General features: G+C 41.8%; 1 protein-coding gene across 1 annotated transcript in view; it reads left to right on the top strand.

Moving 5' to 3' along the window:
• The window catches only part of srrm4 (serine/arginine repetitive matrix 4), a 259,782-nt gene that overhangs the window by 186,290 nt on the left and 48,112 nt on the right, over nt 1-25,380 (top strand). The window contains exon 2 of the mRNA XM_069716356.1: nt 5,544-6,395. Within this exon, the coding sequence (XP_069572457.1) occupies nt 6,187-6,395 (209 nt within the window). The 5' untranslated portion in view covers nt 5,544-6,186. The remainder of the gene's footprint in view (nt 1-5,543; nt 6,396-25,380) is intronic.

The following is a 25,380-nucleotide window of genomic DNA, read 5'->3' on the forward strand; positions in this document are numbered from 1 at the left end:
CAATATGAAGAACAGGTGCCACAAAAAAAAAAAAAATGTCACGATAATTTATATTTATTGACTTAGTTCAAAGTATTACAGAGCAATGATGGGAAGGTTCACCTCGTCTCCCTACTGAAAAGTAGACTTCTGGCATAATGAAGATTAATGACCATACTGACTGATCGGTGTAGAGTTAATATTACAGCGAGCAGAGCTTTTGAAGATGAAATGTCTTTGCGACTGAGCCAAACGTCTGAGCCTGTTCTCATCCCGCTCAATGTTGTCTTTATTATCTGTCTCTGATTTGTATGTCCATGTTCCTAACAAAATCCTACATTTCTGAGGTATTGCCCATCAGTATAGATGATGATTATGTTCACTTCCCTAATACAAAAGTGTAGATGCACTCTAATGTCATCTCTTCTCACAAGAAACATGAATTTGTTTTAATAGTATAGTATAGTATAGTATAGTATATATTACATTACATTACATTTCATTTAGCTGACGCTTTTATCCAAAGCGACTTACAATAAGTGCATTCAACCATGAGGGTACAAAACCCAGAACAACAAGAATCAAGAAAATACAATTTCTTCAAGAAAGCCAAACTACAAAGTGCTAAAAGTAAGTGCCATTTTAAGCGCTACTAAAGTTCTACCTATTCAAGGTAAAGTTGGAAGAGGTGTGTTTTTAGTTTGCGGTGGAAGATGTACAGACTTTCTGCTGTCCTGATGTCGGTGGGGAGCTCATTCCACCATTTAGGAGCCAGGACAGCAAACAGTCTTGATTTTGTAGAGTGTTTATCTCAGTGAGGAGCAACAAGCCGATTGGTAGAAGCAGAGCGGAGGGAGCAGGCTGGGATGTAAGGTTGGACCATGTCCTGGATGTAGACTGGACCCGATCTGTTCGCAGCGCAGTACGCAAGTACCAATGTTTTGAAACGGATGCAGGCAGCTACTGGTAACCAGTGAAGGGAGCCGAGGAGCGGAGTAGTGGGAGTGAATTTAGGAGGTTAAAGACCAGTCGAGCTGCGGCATTCTGGATGAGCTGCAGAGGTCGGATGGCACTAACAGGTAGACCTGCCAGGAGGGAGTTACAGTAGTCCAGACGTGAGATGACCAGAACCTGGACTAGAACCTGGACTAGAACCTGGACTAGAACCTGGACCAGAACCTGGACTAGAACCTGCGCCGCCTTCTGAGTGAGAAAAGGACGTATTCTCCTGATGTTGTGCAGCATGTATCTGCAGGAACGTGTTGTTGCAGTGATGCTGGCAGTAAGAAAGAGTTGACTGTTGAGTGTCACGCCAAGGTTCCTAGCAGTCAGGGTCGGGGATAACACAGAGTTGTCCAAGGTAATAGTCGACCCACCAGGTTGAGGGTGGGAGAGTCTTTCCCTGGAAGGAAGAGCAGTTCCTTCTTGTCGAGGTTGATTTTCAGGTGGTGTGACGACATCCACTGAGAGATGTCAGTCAGACAGGCAGAGATTCGTGCTGCTACCTGTGTTTCAGATCGGGGAAAAGAGAGGATGACTTGGGTGTCATCAGCATATCTGTGGCAGGAAAAGCCATGCGAGTGAACGACAGAGTCGAGAGAGTTGGTGTACAGAGAGAAGAGGAGGGGACCCGGGATGGAGCCTTGAGGGACACCAGTAGTGAGAGGACAAGGTTCAGACACAGATCCTCTCCAAGTTACCCGGTAGGTGAGGTCGTTGAGGTAGGATGAGAACAGGGAGAGAGCAGAGCCTGAGACACCGAGGTCCTGAAGGGAGGAAATAAGGATCTGGTGGTTCACTGTGTCAAATGCAGCAGAAGGGTCAAGAAGGATCAGGACAGAGGACAGAGAGGCTGCTCTAGCAGTGTGAAGGAGGGCCGTCTCTATTGAGTGGCCTGCCTTGAAACCAGACTGGTGGTCAAGAAGGTTATTATGGTGAAGATAGGAGGAGAGTTGATTGAAGATAGCTCATTTGAGAGTTTTGGAAAGAAAGGGAAGAAGAGAGACGGGTCTGTAGTTGTTTACTTCAGACGGGTTGAGGGGGGTTTCTTCAGGAGAGGGTTCACTCTCTCCTTCAGAGAGTTCAGGAAACAGCCAGTTGACAGGGAGGTGTTGATGAGATGGGTGAGAAAAGGAAGAAGGTCAGGAGCAATAGACTGGAGAATATGAGATGGGATGGGGTCAAGGGGGCAGGTGGTTGGGGGGGTGGAGGTTACCAAGGTGAGAATTTAATTGGGAGACAGGGGGGGGTGAAAGAGAAAAGTGAAGGGGATGAAGATGATGGAAATGTAGTTACAGAAGCTGGGTTTGAAAATGAGGAGCGTATGCCATCAATCTTTTTAGTAAAGTAGCTGACAAAGTGGCTTGGTAGAAGGGAGGAGGGAGGGTAGGGGGAGGGGGTCAAGGAGGTTGGAAAAGATGGAGAAGAGCTTTTTGGGATTGGAAAATGAGGACTCAATTGTGGTTAGGTAGAAGGAGCTTTTGGCTGCAGAAATAGAGGCAGGGAAAGAGGAGAGGAGAGATTGATAGGTGAGCAGGTCGTCAGGATGGTTAGATTTTCTCCATTTCCTTTCTGCCGCTCTCATGGTGGCTCTCTCGGCACGCACCGAGTCAGACAACCACGGAGCTGGGGAGGACTTACGGGCCTGTCGTAACGTTAAGAGGACAGAGAGAATCAAGAGAGGAAGACAGAGTAGAAAGGAGAGTGTCTGTGGCAGAGTTAGGATGCATGAGTGAGAAAGAGTCAGTTGAAGAGGGGGCAGATAAAACAGAGGAGGCCAGAGAGGACGGAGAGAGGGAGTGAATGTTGCGATGGACAGGATCAGAGTCTGTTGGTGTGGTCGGGTTGTCAGTTTGAGAGAGTGGGAGAGAGTAAGTGATAAAGAAGTGGTCAGAGACATGAAGTGGAGTTACAGTGAGGTTAGATGTGGAGCAGTTTCTGGTGAAAATATAGTCCAGGTGGTTACCGGCTTTGTGAGTAGGAGGGGAAGGACTGAGTGAGAGAGCAAAGAAAGACAGTAAGAGCAAAAGGTCAGATGAATTCTCTGTCTGGATGTTAAAGTCACCCAGAAGGACAAGTGGAGGGCCATTTTCTGGGACGTTTGACAGGAGGACGTCTAATTCGTCCAAGAAATCTCCCAAAGGACCTGGAGGACGGTAGAGAACAACAATGTTTATGTTTGTACCGGATGAGTACGAACTGTCACAGCATGAAACTCAAAAGACAGTGAGGTAGGAAGTGGAAGTGGGTAAAGAGAAAAACTCCATTTGGGGGAGATGAGTAAACCTGTACCACCACCACCCCTACCAGTGGGTCTGGGGGTGTGGCTGAAGGAGAAGGCAGAGGAGAGAGCAGCAGGGGTGGATGTGTTGTCCGGTGTGATCCAGGTCTCAGTGAGAGCAAGGAAGTCAAGCGATTGCTGGATATCAAAGCCAGAGATGAAGTCTGTCTTGCGGGTAGCTGACTGGCAGTTCCAGAGTCCTCCTGTGACGAGGTGTTGTGTGTGTGTGGAACGGGTGGGACAGATAAGAGAGGAAAGGTTACGGTAGATATTCTAAAAAAAAACCTGCCCATTTTACAAATTTTTTGCACAAACTATTGAATTTAAGCTGTTGTGATACAAAATGTGTGTGAAGAGTATCAATTTGTTATTGTTCACATAAAATAAGCTTATTCAGCTGCTTTGGTTACAGCTCACCTGTGTGAATTTTTTTTTGACTAAACATGAGTAACTCTCGGTGGAAAAAAGGTTGAAGACCCCTGCATAGAATCCTAATTTTCAGGTAAATGTAGTTTCAACCACTTTCTCGATGCCACTGAGGTTTTGAGTGCACCATCCATAACAGTGTCTCTGCTCACAGCTGCTGTACCACATGACCATAAAATAAGAAAGATGCTTAATTGTTTATTGTGGTGGAGCATTTGAAGGCTAAGTGTAAAGTATCTTGAAACAAATGGATGCTGGTGGCTGTCTGGGAAATTGGAAATCAATTAAAAAATGTATGGTATGCATTGGAATACTTTTTCCAATAAGTATGATTTGCAGCTTGATTAAGTGCTAATGGGTTTAACAGGAAACCACAGATCCACAGTATGTCATATTATAAGCAGTTAAATGCAGCATAAAACTTCGACCTAATTGGAAAAACTGCATAAAAACAAATGTGTAAAAGCAATCAGAATCAAACCTCTAATGCGGGAAACATGTCACAGTGAACATAAACTTGTTTGACAGAATGGCTGTCAATAGATCATCCATGTTTGTTATCACGTGTCACAGCTTACAAGCAATTCCAAAAGTCTATAAATAGTATTTGATCTTTTGAAGTATTACATGCAGACTTCTCTGTTGTAGCCTGAACAGGGCGGCATCCCTGTAGTAGTCAGTAATCCCTCCCAAGATTCCTGAGCAGAGTCCTCAACGTTACAGCAGCGACAAGCTTCAGATGATATGTGGCATCATAGAGACAGAGAGGACAGGTTGTAGAGACGACAGAAGAGAGGAGAGGGGAGGAGAAGAGGAGGTGTCCAACAGTACGGAGAAGCTAAAACCCCCAAGGGGAGGTTTGTGTCAGCCACATGCTCCGGCTGGTCCTCACTGAGCCCGGCCTTTTGTTATGCTGATTTACTCTGCCTTTTGTCCAAGACACAGATGGAGCATGTGTGTGTGTGTGTGTGTGTGTGTGTGTGTGTGTGTGTGTGTGTGTGTGTGTGTGTGTGTGTGTGTGTGTGTGTGTGTGTGTGTGTGTGTGTGTGTGTGTGTGTGTGTGTGTGTGTGTGTGTGTGTCTGTGTGAGGAAAGAGAAGAAAGAAAGACAGACTCACATAGTTTAAAACAGACTGTATTTAAAGACATACTATGATCACATATTTAAAAGACAGAGAAAAAAAATAGGAACTATAGCCCTGTACAAGGATTTCTCAATACATACAAATGTTATTCATAAGATTGTGCAAGAAAGTTGTTCATGGACTCTAAAAGCATCAAGACAAATCAGATTGTGTCTATTATCTGATTTTTATAAGATGGACATGAAGATAGAATGTGAAGAAAGAAAAGCCAAAATTAAAGAAAAATCATTTATTGAGAACACCAGAAAAAAACAAAACTTTACTTAATCAGTTAGCAAAAAGGTTGCTGATTAACTTTCAGTTGATCAATTAATTGATGAATTGCCTAATTGTTGTATCTCTTTTATTTACAGAAAGAAAGCAATGATGAATGAAAGGAATTACTAAAGTCGCGATGGGATGAAGAAAGAAAGAAGAGGAGGAGGAAGGAAGGAAGGAAGGAAGGAAGGAAGGAAGGCAGAAACAAAGACACATAGTAGAAAAAGGGAGCGGGAGAGAGGGAAAGTGATGCTGGCACATGTCAGGATGAGAAGTGAACCTAATCAAGGGTATAGTAGAGTGAGGCGAGGGGGACAGGGAGAGAGTGGATGACCGAGGGTGGCCCTCCTTTCAGCGTCCAGCCCCCCTCCCCCTCCCCCCCGCGATATTGACGTCACAGGCAGAGAGACACAAAACAAGCCGCTCTCAGCTGAGCACCTCACTCGGTTTTCTCAGTCACACACACTCTCCCGCTCACACACACGCCTGCCCTCAGACACACGCCGCAACACTTGCCTCGACACCCGCTCAGCGAGTGGGCGCTCCATCATCTCCTCACCAAAACACTGCACTCTAAAGCCAGAAGACAGCCACTCCGGTCCCTCACTCCCAACGACTGAAAACATCCTCCAGCTATTGTGAAGGAATGCCTAATTTTGTGTGAAGCTGCCGACTGGGGGGAAAAAAAAAAAAAAAAAAAAAATAGGAGCGCTGCGACTCCCAACCCCGACCCGGACCCCATCCCAAAGAGCAGCAGATGTGACAGAAGAGGAGAGGCGGAGAGGGAAACCAAATCTTCCCCACCCCTCCTCATCTGGGAGAACAATACCCCGGCTCCAGTTGGAGAGGGTCGGCTTTTGTTCCTCTCCCCACGCTCCCGCTTCAGAGTGAAGAGCAGACAGACGCGCTGACACATTGACCCGCTGCTGCGAGAGGAGACGGTGCAAAGCAGCCGCTGCACTCTGCTCACTTTGATTCAGTACTTGGACAGTTCCTGAGCGACAACCGGCGGGAGTGTGTGTCTTCATGACCGCGTAGAGAGTCTGTCTGGCGAGGGACTGAAAGCTCATTTGGTTTTGGAGACCCCCAAGCACCACAAATGCAGCCGCCGTGTTCGCTCCAGCTCGGCCCCTGTGGCCCCTCTCCAACCCTGGGATCACAGCAGGGCAGCACCACCTCCAGCCTCCAGCAGCTGGGGGAGAAGCAGCTCTTTGAGAAGTTTTGGAAGGGGACTTTCAAGGCTGTGGCCACCCCGAGACCAGGGAGCGTCATTGTGGCTAGCATCACCGCCCGCAGGAGAGTCGCTGAGTGAGTTCTCTACTTTTTCTTCTCAGTTTGAAACATATGTCACCCGATGGTGTCAGTGAAGCTTCTGTTTCTAAGAAAGAAAGAAAAACCTCAGTCAGCAACTGGTTGTGGAGACATTGCTTATATAGTTGCAACATTTTTCTGATGTACTGATCCCAGGAGCAACAAAATGTGTCTTGGTATCATATAGATGTCATTGTTGTGTACTGATGACATGAGCATACATGAGCATGTGTGTTGATGTGAAAATGACCAGATTTATTTCAAATCTCTACACTTTGTAACGTATTTAATTCTCATTCATCAGTTTTCTTAGCATTGGCCAATCCGGGTCTTACCAACAACAACAGACATTTTTTTTTCTTTATTTAATTTTCTAAATTTGTTCTTGTTTTTTTTTTTTTTGTTTGCCTCTGCCAGTTTAATCATTTCGCAATAAAAGCACGTTGACACAATTTTTGGTAATTTAACGGAAAGACATCTAGTTTTCGAGGGTGAATTTACCTGTGGGGATGTAATAAGAACCCGTGTGTTTGAAATATAGTCAGCTAAACACAGCACTTATATGCAATCTAGACTTTTCACCAGATTTCAGCCCAGTTTTGACCTTAATGAAACAGACATGACTTCAACCGCAGATCTGCATACTGTGATTCAGAATGAGATTAAAAACTCAAAAATGTATTTTGTATTGATTTTTCACCAAGCACACAGGGCATCATCTTTCTTTGCTTATATATTCAGCCACATGTGACACACAGCCAGACACAGCTGGCCTGAGGACTGTGATCTTCAGTTATTTGTCCCCTTTAAAGGTCATGTGACAGCGTCTTCGTGCCACTAATGTCAGACTCGTCCCTTCCTCCCCCTGTGACATGGCGTTCTGCCAGTGTGTGTGTTGAAGGAGCAACACGTCATGTGTTTGCCCCCCCCCCCCACACACACTTCCCTCCCTCCGACCAAAGGTTAGGTGGAGCACTTACAGCCTCTGAGGGGAGGATGAATGTGCCCTTTTCCTTCTCATCCCTCTTCCTATGTTTTTGGCCCGTCTTTGCGCCTGTCTGCACTGCCAACCATCATCTGCTGCCTTTGACAGCTTTATTCAATCCATCAGGCACTCTTCTGCCTGCTTTGCCTTCTTTCTCACACACTACTCTATCAGTGGCAAGAACCTGTAAATGCAACGCCATATATAAATATAATTAATGTAACAATTACAGAATCACACTTATTAAGACACATATGCACGCTTACTTATCTACAGCTTGCTTGGGTGACCTGTGAATGGTTTTGACACCCACTATCAACTTTCTCTTATGTGAAATTAGCTATGTTAATGAGGATTAGAATGGGTCATTTCATCCTACATCAGCACAGGCGGTGGGGAGACACGGTGAACCAAATAATGTGTCTTTAATGGCTTCTATTACAGCAGGACCATAATACCGCACATGGCCGGGTTATAAAGGATTTTATTAGTTTGTAGGATACGATCAAGAGATGTTTTATTGTAAGAATATGACCAAATGTGCATTTGTTCCATTGTGGCTGAATTCTGCAATCTAACCAGATAACTGCACCCTCAATTTGTACGTCCGGTACAGATGGCAGATTCAAGTCTATTTGAGGCAAACTGGCAAAAAAATGAATTGTGAAACAATGTAAAAGGGCCCACAACAAAATTGAAATGTAATGTGGCTCACTGCCACGAACTGAGCAGCCTTTTGGAAATAGCCGGAGACTCTGGAGCGGGGCCCAGCTGTCTCTTCAACTTTAGCCTCTCTGGGAAGGAAGCTCTCCTCAAGTAGCTTTGCCCCTCCACGGGCTCCGTCCGGGTGACAGTGACGATGATGGCAGCATGGCAGGGGCAGGCGAGAGCGAACGTCCCCAGAGAGAAGACATAATGTTGCTAATTCGCCCGGGTCTGTTTGTGAAGAACAGCAGCAAGCGTCCCCACGGCCCAGTGTTTGCCTAACGCCCTGCCTTCGTGGATAATAACGGGGAGGGAGAAATACAGGGGGACTTTTGGGTGATACAGATTGTAAATAATGAGTAAACCACAATAAACAAACAGAGCACCCAGAGAATAAGGATGCAGGAGGAGGCTCGGGCATCCTGCCTCCCTCCCTGTTGATTCTGCCCGAGCAGAGTGTGGCTGGGGAATGCTTAGACCATCAGAATGCAGCGCCTCAGGCTTGCTCCTCTGCCTCGTTCTCTCCAAGAGGAAACATTATTATTCACCGTGGATAACTGAGGGCTGATGAACAATTGCAGGGAAAGCGAGAGGGCATTATGTACAACAAGAAGAGATGGGAAGAAGAAGAGGAGACAGAGGGAGAGCCACGGGGAGATGTTTCATGTTCATTCAGCACGAGGCTTTTTTTGTCTGTTTGTCTTTCCTTTCCTCGCTCCTTCTTCTTCTCTCTCCGTCCCTTTTACTCCTGAAATAAAAATGCTGGAGGGGCCGATGGCCACAGAGGAGTAATTAGAGTTCATTGTTGTCCCTCTGTCCTCGCTGTCTCCTCCTCTTCAGGCCAGTCACACAGAGGGAGGGAGGAGTTCACTGGCTGTGCAGGGTGGGGTTTCGCTCCAAACCATTATGACCCTGCAAGCTGTTTTGTTCATGGGGGGCTCCTTATTAAGTATGCAGCCTGGCTAACTTCAGGTTGTGCCATGTATGAATGTCTGTATGCGTGAGTGAGTGAGTGTGTGTGTGTGTGTGTGTGTGTGTGTGTGTGTGTGTGTGTGTGTGTGTGTGTGTGTGTGTGTGTGTGTGTGTGTGTGTGTGTGTGTGTGTGTGTGTGTGTGTGTGTGTGTGTGTGTGTGTGTGTGTGTGTGTGTGTGAATGTGTGAGTGTGTGTGCATTCATGTGCATCTGTAGTGCCGATGTTTTCCAGCAATTGCGAAGGTTTGAAATGAGGGTGCAAGCTTGTATGTGTGTGTGTGTGTGTGTGTGTGTGTGTGTGTGTGTGTGTGTGTGTGTGTGTGTGTGTGTGTGTGTGTGTGTGTGTGTGTGTGTGTGTGTGTGTGGCTGCTGTGTTAGTGGGGTCTTGTCCAACTCTGGCAGATGGCAAACTTGAGAGTGCAAAGGAAGGGGGGTCGGGGGACGTACGCGGGTCTGTGTGTCTTGTCTGTGTGTGTGTGTGTGTGTGTGTGTGTGTGTGTGTGTGTGTGTGTGTGTGTGTGTGTGTGTGTGTGTGTGTGTGTGTGTGTGTGTGTGTGTGTGTGTGTTTCAGGCCTCTTACCTCAGCAGATGCTGGTTTAACTAGGAAGAGAGGGAAAGGGTTTGGAGGGGCTTGTACACTGACAGCACCGGTGGGAATATACAGCAGGGCGGCCAAAATAACAGCAACACCTTTGAATAGAATGTAATACAATTCAGCTGCAGCTAAAACAAACAATTAAATGCTAATCTGAGTGACAGAAAGAAAACAAATCAGTAACAGATTCTCAGCTTATCAGAAGATTTTGTCTTTTTTTGGTCATAGATTAAATATCTAAAAAATGACATGATAAAATGGTAAATTCTATCAGTTATGATAAAACTTAATTTGCCAAGATGTAGGAATACACAAATGTCACTATAATGAAATCTGACCAGGCAAGGAGAAGTCTGACAGGATGTAGTCATCCCAGATAATCAGAGCCACGTGATTTCAGAGTAAAACTGGAGGTGAGTGCACCTGAACTGTCAGTAATGGTGTTGCAAAGCAGTTGGAGGTCGTGGTTCCAGGTTTAAAAGTCCCATTATTATTTTCTATTGACAGTCACGTGACTCACAGCTCTCTTGATTGAATCATTACTATGAAGAACAATTATTGTTTGAAAAACAATTTGGTTTTGATTAAAATTCAAAGGTAAAACCTTGAGAACATAAAAACCAAAGACAAGAAGTTAGCTGAATCAAATCTTAAAATGATTTTACATGTTCTGTTACAGTTAGTCTGGTATTACCAGAGCCAAATCCACTGTGTTAATATCTGGGTCTGATCATGCTCCATGAAAGATTGTTTCCAGTCGTTGCATCCTAATATACATACATGCTATTGGAGCAGCCATTAACTGACTAACTTGTGCACCAAAATCTACCACCAACGCCATTGTTGGAACTACTTCAACGTTGTCGTACTTGGCTGCACCCACTGGTGTCTGATTGGTGTGCTCTTCAGAGTGGCCGAGCAAACCTTCATGCGAACAGGGTTTCCAGACTATAATCACAGCCAAGACTGAAGCTGTGAGCTCAGTCGGGTCAAGACAGGATCGCTAACAGTGGGCGGAAGCTAAAAATTACAGTGTTGTGAAAACTAAAATTCATTTACTTTTCAATTTTAAGTTAACTTTGGATGAATTCAGCATCTATGGTGCTGCATTCTTTTTCATTTTTTTTTTTTTTATCTAGTCCAATACCGATGTCAGGGTTTTGAAAAATATTTATTGTAATATCTCAGCCTACGGATTTTCTTTTAAGAAGAGCTGTGCAGTACATATTGAGTGGTTCTTGTCAGTGCTCTTTGGTGTTATTGTAAATCTGACTAACATTGATACCGCTATATCTGCAATAAGCCTGACATATTCACTCCCTCACACAAGTGAAGGTTGTAGTTCTGTTGTTTGTGATTAATTGACAGTTATCTTTGTTTTCTCTTCAAAGCTGGTTTGACTGTTGTGGGGTTTTGTTTAAAGTTTGTATGGTTGTCTGACCGCTCATGTTTTGTACCCCATCATAGGTTTTTTTATGGATGTTTTTGTGTCGACCCCGTAGTGAACAAAATGTCCTGGGATTAAATCGCCAGCCACCGCTGCCTCTAAAGAGCGCTGGAACACACAGCTTCCACACATATAAGCAAATACAGACATAATAATGTACTGAGGTTAGGACTGAATGAATCCAGGATAAACAGAAGAGCCTCAAAAACATGAAGGAGCAGGAGTCGGATCTCCCCCTCGGACAGAGCTGCTCTCTCCTTCTCCTCTCTCTCTGTGAGGATGACAAACAGGATTTAGTGACGGACGCGGGGTTTGTCTGCCGTTGTACATCTCTGTCTTCCCTCTTCATCGCTGAGTATCTCTATACCCGACTTGTCTCTCTCCTCTCACATCAGTATCTGTCCCCATGCCTCTCCCAGTATCTCTTCAGCGAGCGTTAACTCGCCCTCTCTGTGTCTGTGTCATATTACTCAGAGCACGCAGGATGCGGCTGCTGAAGCATGCTGACAAGAGAGCAGGAGATGATACCAACTCCCCAGGCAGGAATCGGACTTATCACCAAAATTGATTCATATTTGATATCGATTGCCAAATCCATTTGAATTAAACTGTGACTCAACACTCGATGCACTGTTCCGGTGTGTCGTACAGCTGAGCGCATTTTGTATGTCATGGGAAGAGGAGCTATAGCAGAAATAATAATTGGTGGACTGGATTCCTATTTGATTATTATATCCGCATGGCTAATCCATTTGAACCAAGTGACCTCATACACCATCATAGAATTTAGCTGTGCATTACGGGACATTTAAGGAAACCCGCATGAATATGTGAACTTCAGAATATTTAAGTTTATTTATATAGAATTTATGGAAACAAGAGACGATTGGAAAAAAGATAACGTGAAAAGCACATGAGATAAATATGTCAGAAAAGTGAGGCATGGGAAGTTTAATCAGTTCACACATACAAACATACATGATGCTAACTGTTGACCAGTGTGAAACCATTAAAAGGGATTACTATAATATATATATATATATATTATTTGTTTGTAGAAAGCTGCCACATTATGTACAATTTAAATCTGTGAATTCTTTTTTGATTTATGGTGAGGACATCACAGTAATTTAACTGTAGCAATAAATATAAGCATATTTGATGGTCTCCGTGAAATGGACTAATTTTGCTCAAATTTGTTGTGAAAAACAACATTGTAATTACAGCTAAAATGCATTTCTAAAGACTGGAAATAACACATCGAGATGTTTGTGAGCCTCAGTGTTGTTGGCAAAAGGAGTGTGTTAAAGTAGCTTAGATATACAAGACTGCTAATTTGTTGTTTGGCGGAAGACCTCATAAGCAAACATGCTTTTCAATAGTTTAGGGACAGTTGTTAGACATCAGGCATTCTTGAGTCTGCCCAATGGGATTTTGAAAGAGCTTCATGAATACTAAAACGTGTTGAACTTCCCCAATTTCCAAAGCAACACTGAGCCGTTTAGTTATCATAAACAGAATTTTATCAAAACCTCTCATATGATTAAAGGAACTGGTAGAGTGATTTATTTGCAAAGAAATGATTCTCTATTTAACAGAGGTCATCAACATGTCAAACATCTAATAGTAGATAACTAACAGACTTCATCAGAGTTGGTGCAGTAAATTCCTGCTCCGTGTCTTTGTCTCCATCGCTGAGAAGAATGAACCAAGAAAATGAAAAATGTTTCCTGTTTTCAGAGAGAAAGTACAAAACTCTTTTAGTTAGTCGCGGCAGGGATGTGGGTTTCTTTGGGTGAACCGCAACTGGATCTTTTCTGGGAAAATAATAACCTGCTGTGGATTGTGCTGCACTAGTAGAGTGATTATTGCAGAAAATTTGCTGTAAGGAGAACCTTTTTTAGGGCCATTAAAAGTGAAGGTAAACAGCAGCCACTGTGGGTGACAGTAAATGCTAAATCTTACTGTAACAGTAGCAAAAGTAAGGAAAGAGCCATGAAGTCAGTGAGCTGATTCAGTAATGTATATTATAAAGCAGTAACAGAAACTTCAAAGTGCTATGATTGAAATATATCACCGGGGGGAGTTTGAATGTGTTATTGATTAATGTCAATAACTCAACATTTGCTTCATAAGGTGATATTTCTGGCTTTTAAATCTCACTTTGACATTTCCAAATTTCATTCTCATCTCTGCATCTCAAAGACGCAGGCTAGCACCGACAGAAATGAGTTGAGCTTTAACGACGCACCTATTGATCCTGGCAGACGACGTGTGCGGCACTCGTGTGCTAACTTGTGATGGATGCATGACGGGTGTAATGGCTGTGCCTGAAAGCGGCGAGTCAGTATGAAAGGAGATCTCCAAAGACTCTTTGATATTTGAATTCAGCCAATCTCTTCTCTTTTGCTTTGTACTCACACACACACACTTCATGAAGTGATGTACGGCTGTGTGTTGGTTTTGGTTTTTTAAATCAGGGGATTGAGCTGCTGTGAAACCTTGTGGGCAGTGTGTAGACACTCACTCACACACACACACACACTCACTAACACGCACACGCACACGTACGCGTTATTATTCCAGTGTACATTGTATGAGTGCGTCGAAATCCCTGAAGGCGTCAACATGCTAGCAATGAAGAGGAACATGCGTAAATAGAATCAGCATACGAGTTTTGTATTGTTTATTGTTTTACTCTCCAAGCCTGGCGGGCAAAATGAAGATGCTGTAAGGAGGTGGGTGTCACACATATAGAAATGATATAAACTCAGAGTCACAGTAAGACTAACAATGGCTCAGTGAAATAGCGATGGAAATAGTTAATCATGTCCTCGTCTTAAAAACGTCAGAGTAGCTCTATTTCGTCATGGCAACGACTGTGTTTTTTTTGGTTTTTTTTAGATTAAGGCATTATACTTGAAGACAAAACACATATATAGGAACACCCACATGGAGACTCTGGGGGTGGGTGGGGGGTGGGGTGGGGTGGGGGAGGGGTTCAACATGATAATTCCTCCAGTGCTGAAGATGAGCATTTTTGAAGATGAAAGCAAAGAGCTGAGTGTTAACCCTTTCCTTTAAACATCAGCTCAAAGCTGCTGTGAAATTCCCTCTCCAGGGATCACAGTGTGGTCCACCTCTGAGAGGAAAATGACACATGCAGCCTTATTCCTGCAGCTGCTGGCTATCGTGAGGTCTCATAACCTAAGTAGCACTTATGTAATGTAACATGTAGTCCAGAAATGTTTTTCTAGTTTCAGGAGGAATATAACTTGATTAAAAATCATCAGGTGTCATGGCAATCTGACAAGTCTGGCTTGTTTATAAGAAGCTTGTTGGCAAAATGCCAGACATCCACTGGTGCATCAGTGATCATTTATATGTAATATGAACTGTATTTCACTTTACTTACACAAGTATTCATGTTATGAGTCTTATTCTGGTTGATATTCAGTATGCTTCCTGGAACCTGCTTGTTCATAAGAGGCTCCATGATAACATTATCTACATATATGATCTAAGCAGGTGGATGTTTCATTTATGTACTAATGTGCAGGTGTTACCAGTGTCAGACTTTGCCTCCAGGATATCATTATCATGTTTTTTAAATCAAATATTTATTTTCCCTGTTCTGTTGTTTGTAATAGAACTGACAGTGCATACAATGCATACAATTACACTTTATATACTGCAGATATAAACTTCAGGTGTCAGTCATTAAGAAAAGTAAAAGCAGTTTAGAACAAAATAGATTTGCTAAAAGTAAATCTATTGACTGTGAAAAAGAGCCCCTTACAGTTCACCGTCATGTAAATTTATTGGGCACAGAAATACACTTTGATTTTTTAACACTTCATTAAGGGATTTTTGATCATTCTTAATTTTACAGTGACTACATATTTACCTCATTTTGCGGAGACAAAACACATCTCAATTTTAACAATGCATCATATTGTATAAGATCATTGTGTATTTTCATGTAAAATGTTTACTCAAAGTAAATGTCTTGTAAAGTTTGAATTCAGTGGGGTAAAAAGTAGAAAAATACAGTTGAAGATGCAGTGAAACACAGAAAGTACTTGAAGGATGACGGCTTTTCAATTGTACCAAATGTCAAACATCTATATTCCTGCTCTGAGCACTGACATGTATGCAAAGATGTAGATGCTCAATCAGAATCAGTAAAACATACGGCAAGGATGTAATCTATCACGGTGTAAAGACACATTTTCTGCTCCAATGGTGGAGGCGGAGAACTGATTTTGTTTTTATGCTTGAAATAGTTTAATTTCATAATGATAACAGGAAAAAAATTAAAAAAAACTTTAGCGCCATTTGAAAGTTAATGTCTCATTCATTTGAATTTGAAGTGTTTGTGAGCACAAATCCAGACTCAGCTCGAACAATATGGATCTACTCTGCACCTGCTGCACTTAGTTTATGTTAAACTCGAGTGCACTGACATTTTAAAGGACTCATGGCATTTAAGTCCATTAACACGGTAAATTGTGTTGCTTGTTCGCAAGATGTGTGAGTATGTTTTTGTCATTTTGTCAGTTTGCTGAGTTCCGACTCTGCAAGAATAAATACAACAGACTGAGACATAAAGGCAGAGAATCATAATCAATGCATTAAAATCTCTGAAATGTAACGTTAGGACAGGATGCCTTTTTGTATGTCTTTGGTTCATACAGACTCTGGATGTCTGTTTTTATTTTTTATTTTTTTAAGAAACTGTCAAAAACTGTTAACTTTAGTCTTTCAAATCTCATTAAGGGTTTCTTATCTTTATGAGCCACGTCCCGATTGTATTGTGGCCACTTGACTTTATTTGAGGTTGTAACACATACAGACAGATGTTGCCTTAAATACCTCAATGTACTTTTCAGCTTTGTTTCTTTTGGCGGCAGCATTGTCTGACCTTGTGCAAAAAGAAGATATTGTGTAGTTTTTTTTACATTTAAGAACCGGTACACAACAAGGTCAAAGCTGACATGACCGAATAAGCAAAAAAGGACACAGACTTTGTTTCTTACATTTTGTAAAAAATATATACAGCGTTATGTGAAAGTAACATGCTTTGGATACTTAGGAATGTAGCAGCTTTATGTAATTTACTTTTTAGGTAAAGAGAGACAGAGAAATGAAAAGGAGAAATAGTTATTATTTTCAATAAAGAAGTGGGATGGAAATCAATATAACAGCAGTGCAAAGGATGGCTATAATAACTGTGGGCAAAAAAGAAGGAAGGACATAGGACAGAATGAAAGAAGGAAGGAAATAATGAAATAAAAAGGGAGTTTCTGTGAGTGACATTTTGAGATTGTCCATTTCAGGATTCCGGAGCAACCAAGGTTATTACATTTTACTGAATATCACATTCCATCCCATGAATAGAAAATCCTTGCTTGAGTCTTGGCCAAAGGGAATTGAATTATATGTAGGCACATAATGTACAGCATTGAATAAACTCACAATGGACGACGAGAGGGAAGGTGAAAGTCTTCTTCTTCCTCTGCTGGCTCTACATGAAATGGACAGTAGTAAATCTTTCAGACAGTAAGAGATGACCTGTTCTTTTAAACGATTCATTACCATGGAGTGTTGTACTGAGAGAGGGACGGCTCGCTCATTATGACCTATTAGATCTTCACGAACCGGAGATTTTCCTGGACAAGAAAAAAGTATGATCCAACTTTCAACTTTAACTGCTATTTATTTCTGCCTGCAGCAAAGAGGCACCACAACCAGGAGAAATAAAAACAGATGCAAATTGTAAGTGAGCTGAAGACTTCTCTTCCTGATGTAAAATAGGAAATTATTATTTATATAATTGGAAGTGCACATGCACAAAGATCTGAAATGTAACCTCTGGATAGATATTATATACTGTATTTTTCTACTTATTACAGCGGTCAAAGACACATCCCCAATGACTGCAGCTTTTTTTTTTACATTTGATTTACATGATAACTTCATCTTGACCTCTAATTGGACAGTGAATCCACACAATTTATTCAAGAGACATATTCATCATATCGACTACTTGCAAACGACCCCTCATTTGTGGTGCAGTTTCTACAATTGCAGAGCAGGGTTATACAAACAAGGCTAGTGCCACACAATTAATGATGTATAGTGACTACCTCTGTGTTTGACTTTCTGGCTGTCAATTCCCTCAAATGTCAAACCTATCCTGGTATTACCAGACCCAAATTCCTTGTGTAAATCTGCTTCAATGAGGATTATTTCCAGTTGTCGTCTCCTAATGAGTGTGGGCCTCGGTTAATTTTCAAACATCATCACACTTAGCCACTCCCACTGGTTGCTGATTGGTCCCTCCTTCAGAGTGTTTTAACGGGAGCAGGGTTCCCAGACTGTAGTCACAGTAAAAACAACAGCTTTGAGCAACATTCAGACAGCTTGCCCTGTTAAACTGCACACATTTCTTCACGAGTTTAACTCACCGCAACAGACATGGATTCACTCCCACCAGTGAACGCAACATCCAAAGCATGTTAACGCTGAATACGTCTTGTCACAGCTTGTGTCTTACCAACAGTAAGCACTGGTTACTTAAAACCATAACTACAAACACCCTCAACCTCAACAGTTTGTTAGTGAGGTACCTTAATGTGACATGTAAAACATTCACTAATTGTATGGAGCAGTTGTAAAGTGGGTTTTAAAGGCACTTCCTATTTCATCATTTTTGCATGAGGACATATCAATTTGAAAGCTGGTTGGTTTTGTGCTATTTAAAAAAAAAAAAAAAAAAAATCTGTCGTTGTTGACATGTAAGTCTTACTGCCACTTTCAAAATCTGCTTTGGTCCAATTTGGATGGGAACTATAGATTAAAAGGTTGTTGTTTTTTTACCTTTGTGGTCTACAAAGATCTTTACAATGCCCCCACCCCTATTCACACACACGCTCACACACCAATGGCAACAGAGCTGCCATGCAAGCTGCCAACAGGAGCAATTTGGATTTCAGTGTCTTGCCCAAGGACACTTTGGCACGTAGACAAGAGGAACTGAGAATTGAAACACCAATCTTACAATTAGTGGGCAACCTGCTCTACCATGAGGCACAGCTGCCCCAAGCTGCGTCACTGTTTGAATTGGTTGTTTTATTTTCTTAAAGGAATCTACACAACACAAATTAATATTTTGCGTGATGAACTCCCAAGTACGGATCCAACATTTTGTCCATCAACTGAAGAGATATTCTGCAAAATAATCAATAATGAAAACGGTCAGTTGTGGCCTTAACCCAAGAGCTTCAATATAAATGATATACTGATGTAAGTTTTGAATATACGGCAGCTGAAAAAGTCATAATCATAATAAGATCAGTGGTGCTTTAGGGGGTAGTCAGATAGTTATTGCCACATCCAACTGGAATGTGCCATTAGGTAGCACAATCACTCATAATGACGGTTGCTGAAATCTTTCTCACTCTAACATCACACTGAGGCAAAGGCCTCATTAAATATGCATGCACACCCCAGAGTTGGCATATTGGAAAATCTGAATATCCACATAATAGGCTGAAGCCCCTTTTCCCCCGGCAGCAAATTTAACTGTGGAGTCAAAAAACTCCCAGGAGCATCTTATTTACTGCAGGTCCACACATCCACACCGACACACTGAGGGCATTCAGATCAGCTTCACATTCAGTTTTGTCTCACAGTCAGCCTTGTTGGTCTCTATTTTTTTTTTTTTTTTTTTTGCCGAGTTTGCTACTTCTTTGTAACTGGACCCCTGAAGCGGTCATAGTGTTCATTATTAAAATGCAAACTTATCAAAGTCAACTCCTCATCGCTTAAATTAAATCATTTCAAGGCTGAGTGGCTCCCACGTCTCAGCCTCCTCCTCCATTTTTCATTTTCGCTTCTTGCCCATCCTCATTTGAGGAAGACGATCTGCCATTCATGTGGAATTGCCACCATTTGCATAACTGATGCAGGGGTAAGGGTGCAAACTGTGGCGGTGTTGATGTCCCAAATGCAATTGGAGATGGTAGCGTAGGAATTAATTGGCCCGCTGCATTACTTCCTTCCTTCCGCCTCGTTCTCACCTCTGCTGTCGCTTCCTGACGTGAAATGTCAGACAATGACAAGCGATTCCAAAACTATGACACCTCTAAGGCTCTCGCCAGTTGAGAGACAAGTTAGCTTTGCATTTGGTTCTTTGTAGAAACTTTCTGGTGAAGTTGCGTCAGAAAGTGAGTGTTTTGTTGAGAGTTTGAGATGTTTGCTTTTAGCTGCTTTTGCCCTTTTCAATCAAAGAAACTTTTCATACGGCCACAAAATATCTGCAGTACATTAAGAATGTATACCTCTAAACCTCCCATGATTCCAAGTAACGGAGCGGTTTGTAGGATTTACTGGCATCCAGTTGTGAGGTGGTAAATTTGCAACCAACTCAATATCACTTGCCTCACATTTCCAATCGAAGTGTATAAGAGACCACCATGGCTGTAAAATTCACAAAAACAAACCTCGTAAGAACCTTTCTCGTGTCAGGGTTTGATTTGTCCCTTCTGACCTACTGTAGAAACATGGCGGTGCAACATGTTGAGGACCCGCTCCTCGTGTAGATAATGTATGAAGCGCTCATTCTCAGGTAATAAAAACAGGTTTCAGGTGATTATATACTATTGAAAATATAGTTGTTAATTATAAATGCATTTCTGCCAATAGATCTCCCTCAATCCTGCACACTGGACCTTTGAGTAGTCCTAACATGTTAACTTCATTAAGATATTATTTCTGTTTTCAATATTCAGTCATAAATAATGAATCAATTTTCCTGAGGGCTCTACTTTTCTTATATGAGCATAAAAATGCACCCACCTGCCAAGCCACAATTCATTTTGGCTGCATGCTTTCCTTAAAGCGTTAATTTTTACTGCCTCTTAGCAGTAAAAGGACTGTATTATATCTGAGGGGTTGACAGGGTTGTTGATCAATACCAGTGTAAGACCGTCCGAGCATATAACAACCAGTCATTAGTGCAGCTACAGCCACTCCAGGGAAGATTTGAGTGTACAGGGCACCCTGTCATAGAGGGAAGGTATGTGAGTGATCCTGGTTCAGTCTGTTTTCTGTCTCTTTGTAAAAGCAGCTGCAGAAGGGAAAGCTATCTTAACCTTATTACTTGTTGCATTTTTGTTTTTTCCTTAACGTCCTCTGTCAGCATACAAACTCTCAGACAGTTAGGAGTCAAGCTAGTGAGCTTGTTAACTGACAGCAAGTCAGTCGCTACTTTAGCGAGCTTCGGGAGCTATTTCGCCCTATTTAAACAACTCATCTTAAAGGTTTTATGCTTTTCTGCATTTTCTGTCCTTTATACAATACAATGTTGAATTTTGATAATAAATGTGGCCCAAAGATTCAAGTAATTAGTTAAAAGTAATTACTGTGAAAAAAGCTCAGGCTTCAGACTCCTCTGAACATTTGCTTCATCACAGCTTTTCTTTATCCCTGTGGCCACCTGTTTACACTTTGCCTCCTCCCGTTCTCCACTTTTTGTTATTAGTCATTTCTGTTGTGGTGTCAGTTTTCTGTTATCGTGTCAGTTTTCTTGGATCTTGTCTGAATCTTGGAATCTTGGTAAACCTCTACCTGCAGCTTCGTAAGTAAAGATTGCATTTTTTCTCCCGGCTCTGTGCAGTGCATTTGGGTCCTCCATTGTCCACCATTAGCATGTTCAACTGTTTCCCTCTCTCTGTGGTTCACCAACCTTCCCTATAAAAATGTCTGTTCAGAAGTTGCCTCTTTCTGGTATGACCAGACCTTAAAACTATTTATTTCTCTTTTGTCTAAATAATGTTTGGCTTGGACAAAGTAAAGTTATCCAGGTTTAAATCTTTTGCACTGCATATAAACTTTTACATTTACATTCCGCTGTGAGTTTAAACAACTAGATCCATGAAATGTTGCGGTTGGATTTTGACACGTTACAATATTTCTTGATATTAAAGTGTGCATTTCAGCTTCCATGCTCTAATTGCAATTTTGAATTTTGAAAAATTTCAGAGGCAAATGCTCCCTAATGTCACATCAGACAAACATAGATCAGGAAGGCCCACCCGACAATCTGATTCTGAGTGGGGGAAGATGCTGCCATGTCAAGGTCAACCTCAAGGTCAAAGAGTGACGGTGTGGCTGAGCAGAGAGTAGAGGCTCCAGACTTGTTGTTCAGAAACTCATCTTCCCAGTGTACTACTTCCCAGTGTGAGTGTTATTCCCACTGACATTCCAGTAGCCGGCACATCCCACTGAGGACTGATTAGGACAAATGGAAGTGACAGGTTTGTCGCTGTTCGAAGGAAGAGAGACGAGCTGGGAACTGGAGTAGAAATCTCCTGTTCTGTCAGGTCAAATAACACAGAGGAGAGATAGCTGAAATGATCCTTTGAGCAGAGCTGGGTGCTCTATGGTCTATATGACCAAACAATTATTATATCTATTTAGACATTGTCAGTTATTTATCATGTCTTAACATTTTTTTAATGAGATTTTCAGTTGAATTACATTTAAATTCAATGAAATACAGTGTTAACATTTTTTTTTTAAATATTGATAAATACATGACATTACCAAGGTCAAAGAGTAATCGCATCAAATAATTTGTATCTCAATATTGACTAAAATCATTAAGATTATGATCTAGCAGTCTGACATTTTAGCAAAGTTAGTCATCTGTTTTAGAGAATGTGATAGTACAGTTTTTCAGACAAACCAAATGTCTTAGCCAGTATTACTTTTACATGACATCAGCATACTGCCCGGACACCACAAAATGTGTGATTCTGTTGCTGAGGTCTCTGGAAATGGCTCATTTCTTTCCTTAATTAAGTTTAGTAATAGCCTTGTTAACTGCTCTGTCGTTAGACATGTTAAATATATTCAATGTGCCATTCAGTAGCTCTGGATGTCGTCAGTGCAGGAATGACTTTGCAGATGCAGTTCAGGAAATTCCTTGCTGGTTCATTCACTCATTGACCACTTTGTTTGGTCTGACTTTGTTAGAGTTGTTTGTGATGAACTTGTCTGCCAGGAGTATTAGTTTACTGAAAGGAAGGCTGCAGCAATTTTAGTTTTTTTCAAAAAAATGATGTTGTATTCACGGTTGCTATGTTTGTTAGTAAAAGTTGTTTAGTGCTGGTAAGATATAGAACCTGTGTTGACTAGATATCTATCCATCATGTTGCAGCACGATGAAATGGCAGTGTCGGTTGAAGGCCCCGCCAGTTTTGTCCAGATTGAAATAACTCAACAACCACTCAGTGAATTGCTATGAAATGTTGTTCCGCGTGACTGCGGTTACCCCCTGACTTTTCCTTTAGCGCCACCATAGGGGTTTTATGGGCTATCTGGTTTTGGGTGAAGCATTTGGTTCAGACATTAATGCCCCTTCAGAATCAGTTATCTCTGTGATAACCCTGGCTCATCAAAAGACTTTACAATTCTGTCCATTTCTTAAGTTTATGCCAAATACCTGGAGTATTAATGAGTCCCACCAGCCTCTGCTACCAATGTAATGCTAGCAACTGTTAGCATGCTAACATGCTAGTCTGAGTTGTGAACATGGTAAAGATTGCACTTGCTAAACATCAGCATGTTCGCTTTGGCATCGTCAGCAAGTTGTCACACACTAGTGTTTCACTCACCTCACTATTGTGCACAAGTAAAGCTACAAGTATGGCTCCAGAATTGTGGAAAGAAATATATCAGCTCTTTATTTTTCTACAACTGTATTTTTTCTTTTAACCGAGGTACCTTATTTTACTTTTAATTCTCTAGATAATCAATCAAACAATTAATGTCATAGTTGAATTTAGAAAATAGGAGCTATTTTCACTTTATAGCCCCCAAAGTAAACTCTATTCCTCATGGAGAGGTGAGCCGTTATATGTACAGTGGCAGTAATTCATTAGTTATAGACATCCCTCCTGAAATGAATCACAAGCTCATTCACTTGATGACAGATTTGCTCTGACAAATTCAGTTCAAATAGAAGTCACCGGGACAGTCATAGAGTGATGTGAATATTTGAGCATTAAAACATTTGAGCATTTATTTCACGAGTGGACAAAGTCATGTACCTGCCTGTGAAATGCTGCTGTTGATCCATTTTTGACTTGAAATCTGCAATCAGCTTTATTTCCTGCTGTGGTGGGAATTTGTTTTGGACCACACCTTGACAGAAAACCATAAAAAATAAGACATCTACTGTTATCAGAAGAACTGCCTTATTAAGATATGGACACTGCACATGCAGCTGAATGTGTCCACTAATTAAATTTATCAGGCAGGGATCGAGGTGATCTGAGGATATTCTACCTAATTATAAGAAATATAATTAATGTCTCTGGCATGTGAGCTCATTTCAGTGGCTTCATATCAATTTTGATAGAAGCGGGGAGACAATTTTTCAGTTTCGCATCGATGAAAGAATCGGTTATCACACTCGCCCTAATTCATTTGGAAAACATGAAAGCCTCTCCGATAGCCACATAATTAAACAGTTATTTTGGGGCATTCAATTTAAACTTGGGCTCAGCAGTGCCCTTGTAGGAGAAATAGAACTGCTTTGTCTCAGCATTTTTTTTTTTTTACTCTGAAGACAGTTTAAGGAAATCCAGTCGCAATAAAACACCAGATCTGACTACAACTCGAGGCCCAGAATTAATGATTTGCCTTTGATCCGACCAGGGCGATGCACGAGTGCCTTTTGTCCTCATCTAAATGAGTTCCAAGTTCTTTGGAGGACTGCTAAATTATTAAGACTGTGCTGGAAGTTTGACTTTTTGATGTTTTTGCACTGCACTGAGGGAACATTTGGAGAAGAATTCAAAGGTATGAAATAGAAGAAAAAATCAGAGCCAGGTTTGCAATAATCATGATGCCTTGAAGGGTGGAGTTATAGAACATCTGCCTAATCTAATCAACTTCCACATTAACCTACATTGTTCATACTTGGATATTGTTTCCGAACTTTCTGCAGTAGAACACAGCACAGTACATATCATGTGATGTACATCGAGTTGCCAGCTACAATTTGACTCCAGGACACCCTCATTCTGTTTGATATATTCAGCCAAGGTGGTGGTGGTGTGTGTATGTGTGTGTGGGGGGGGGCTATCAAGAGATGATTTGCGTAAACAAATAGATCCTGACTGGTGGCATAATCCTTCTCATGATGGCCAAAGGGCAAACTTAATGCAAGGAGATATCAACGTCAAAGTCAAAGAGCAGAATAGAGTCTATTTTTAATCCACTTATCTGAGTCCTTAATTTCCTGCACATTTGCTTCATTGCTGAGCCTGATTAAAAATGCTTTTGAAATGCAGTGCTCGGGAGATACAGTACAGGTGGTGCACATGAATCAAAACCGCTGCGTGTGTGCTGGTAAGGACATTTGTATTAAACTCATTCTGCACAGAACTATCCAGGAGATATGTGTTCTGGTGTATTAATAAGGGCGAATGCTCTGAATGTAAAGATGATGGAGCAGAAGAGAGGCAATTGGCTTGTTGACTTTTTCCCCTCCTCCTCAAGAAAACCCGTCAGCACTTCAAGTGATTGACATATTTACTCCTTCTCCAGCAGAGTCCTCTGCCATCCCTCTCTCCGTCTGTCACTGCCCTTAACAACACCTCATCCTGTTGAGAATGGGCCGAGAGACGCAGGAGATTATGGGCTAATACTGTATTGGAAAGGACGAATAATCTCACACACACCCTATCTTTTCTCAAACTCCGAGGCGAGGGGACAGTCCTCCAGCCTGAGTGACAGACTGGTTTACTCTTTGACTGACAGCCGCCAAGGTTAGAAAATGTCAGATTGGAGGAGTCGAGTTTAAATACCCATTTAGGAACATACCGTCTTCGCCCTCTGGTCATCATTGTGGATGACCGTGTGCGCTATCAGCTCTAATCCTGGCCTAAAGCCTCGTTCCCCATTCCAGAAGAACCAAGATCACTAGTGCACGTGAGATGGTTTCCCAAGTATTTCAAATTTTCCTAATAATTCGTAAACTTAAATCATCATTGCAAATGTCTGACTGTATTTGGATGAGGTTAGATGTCCCCTGATAACAATACTCTAGTGTATATTTAATTCTTCAGTATTTTTATTCTTTTAAAAAAAGACAATATCAACCTTGCAAAACAGAACATGTACTTTATTAACATTTAAACTAAAAGCAAGATCTTTCTCTTACCTTAACCAAAGTGCTTTCGTTGCTTAAACCCAGGCTACA

The sequence above is a fragment of the Brachyistius frenatus genome, unplaced genomic scaffold (assembly GCF_029030835.1).
Source record: "Brachyistius frenatus isolate BFR_SWC_R1_liver_20210118 unplaced genomic scaffold, ASM2903083v1 Contig_156, whole genome shotgun sequence".
NCBI lineage: Eukaryota > Metazoa > Chordata > Actinopteri > Embiotocidae > Brachyistius > Brachyistius frenatus.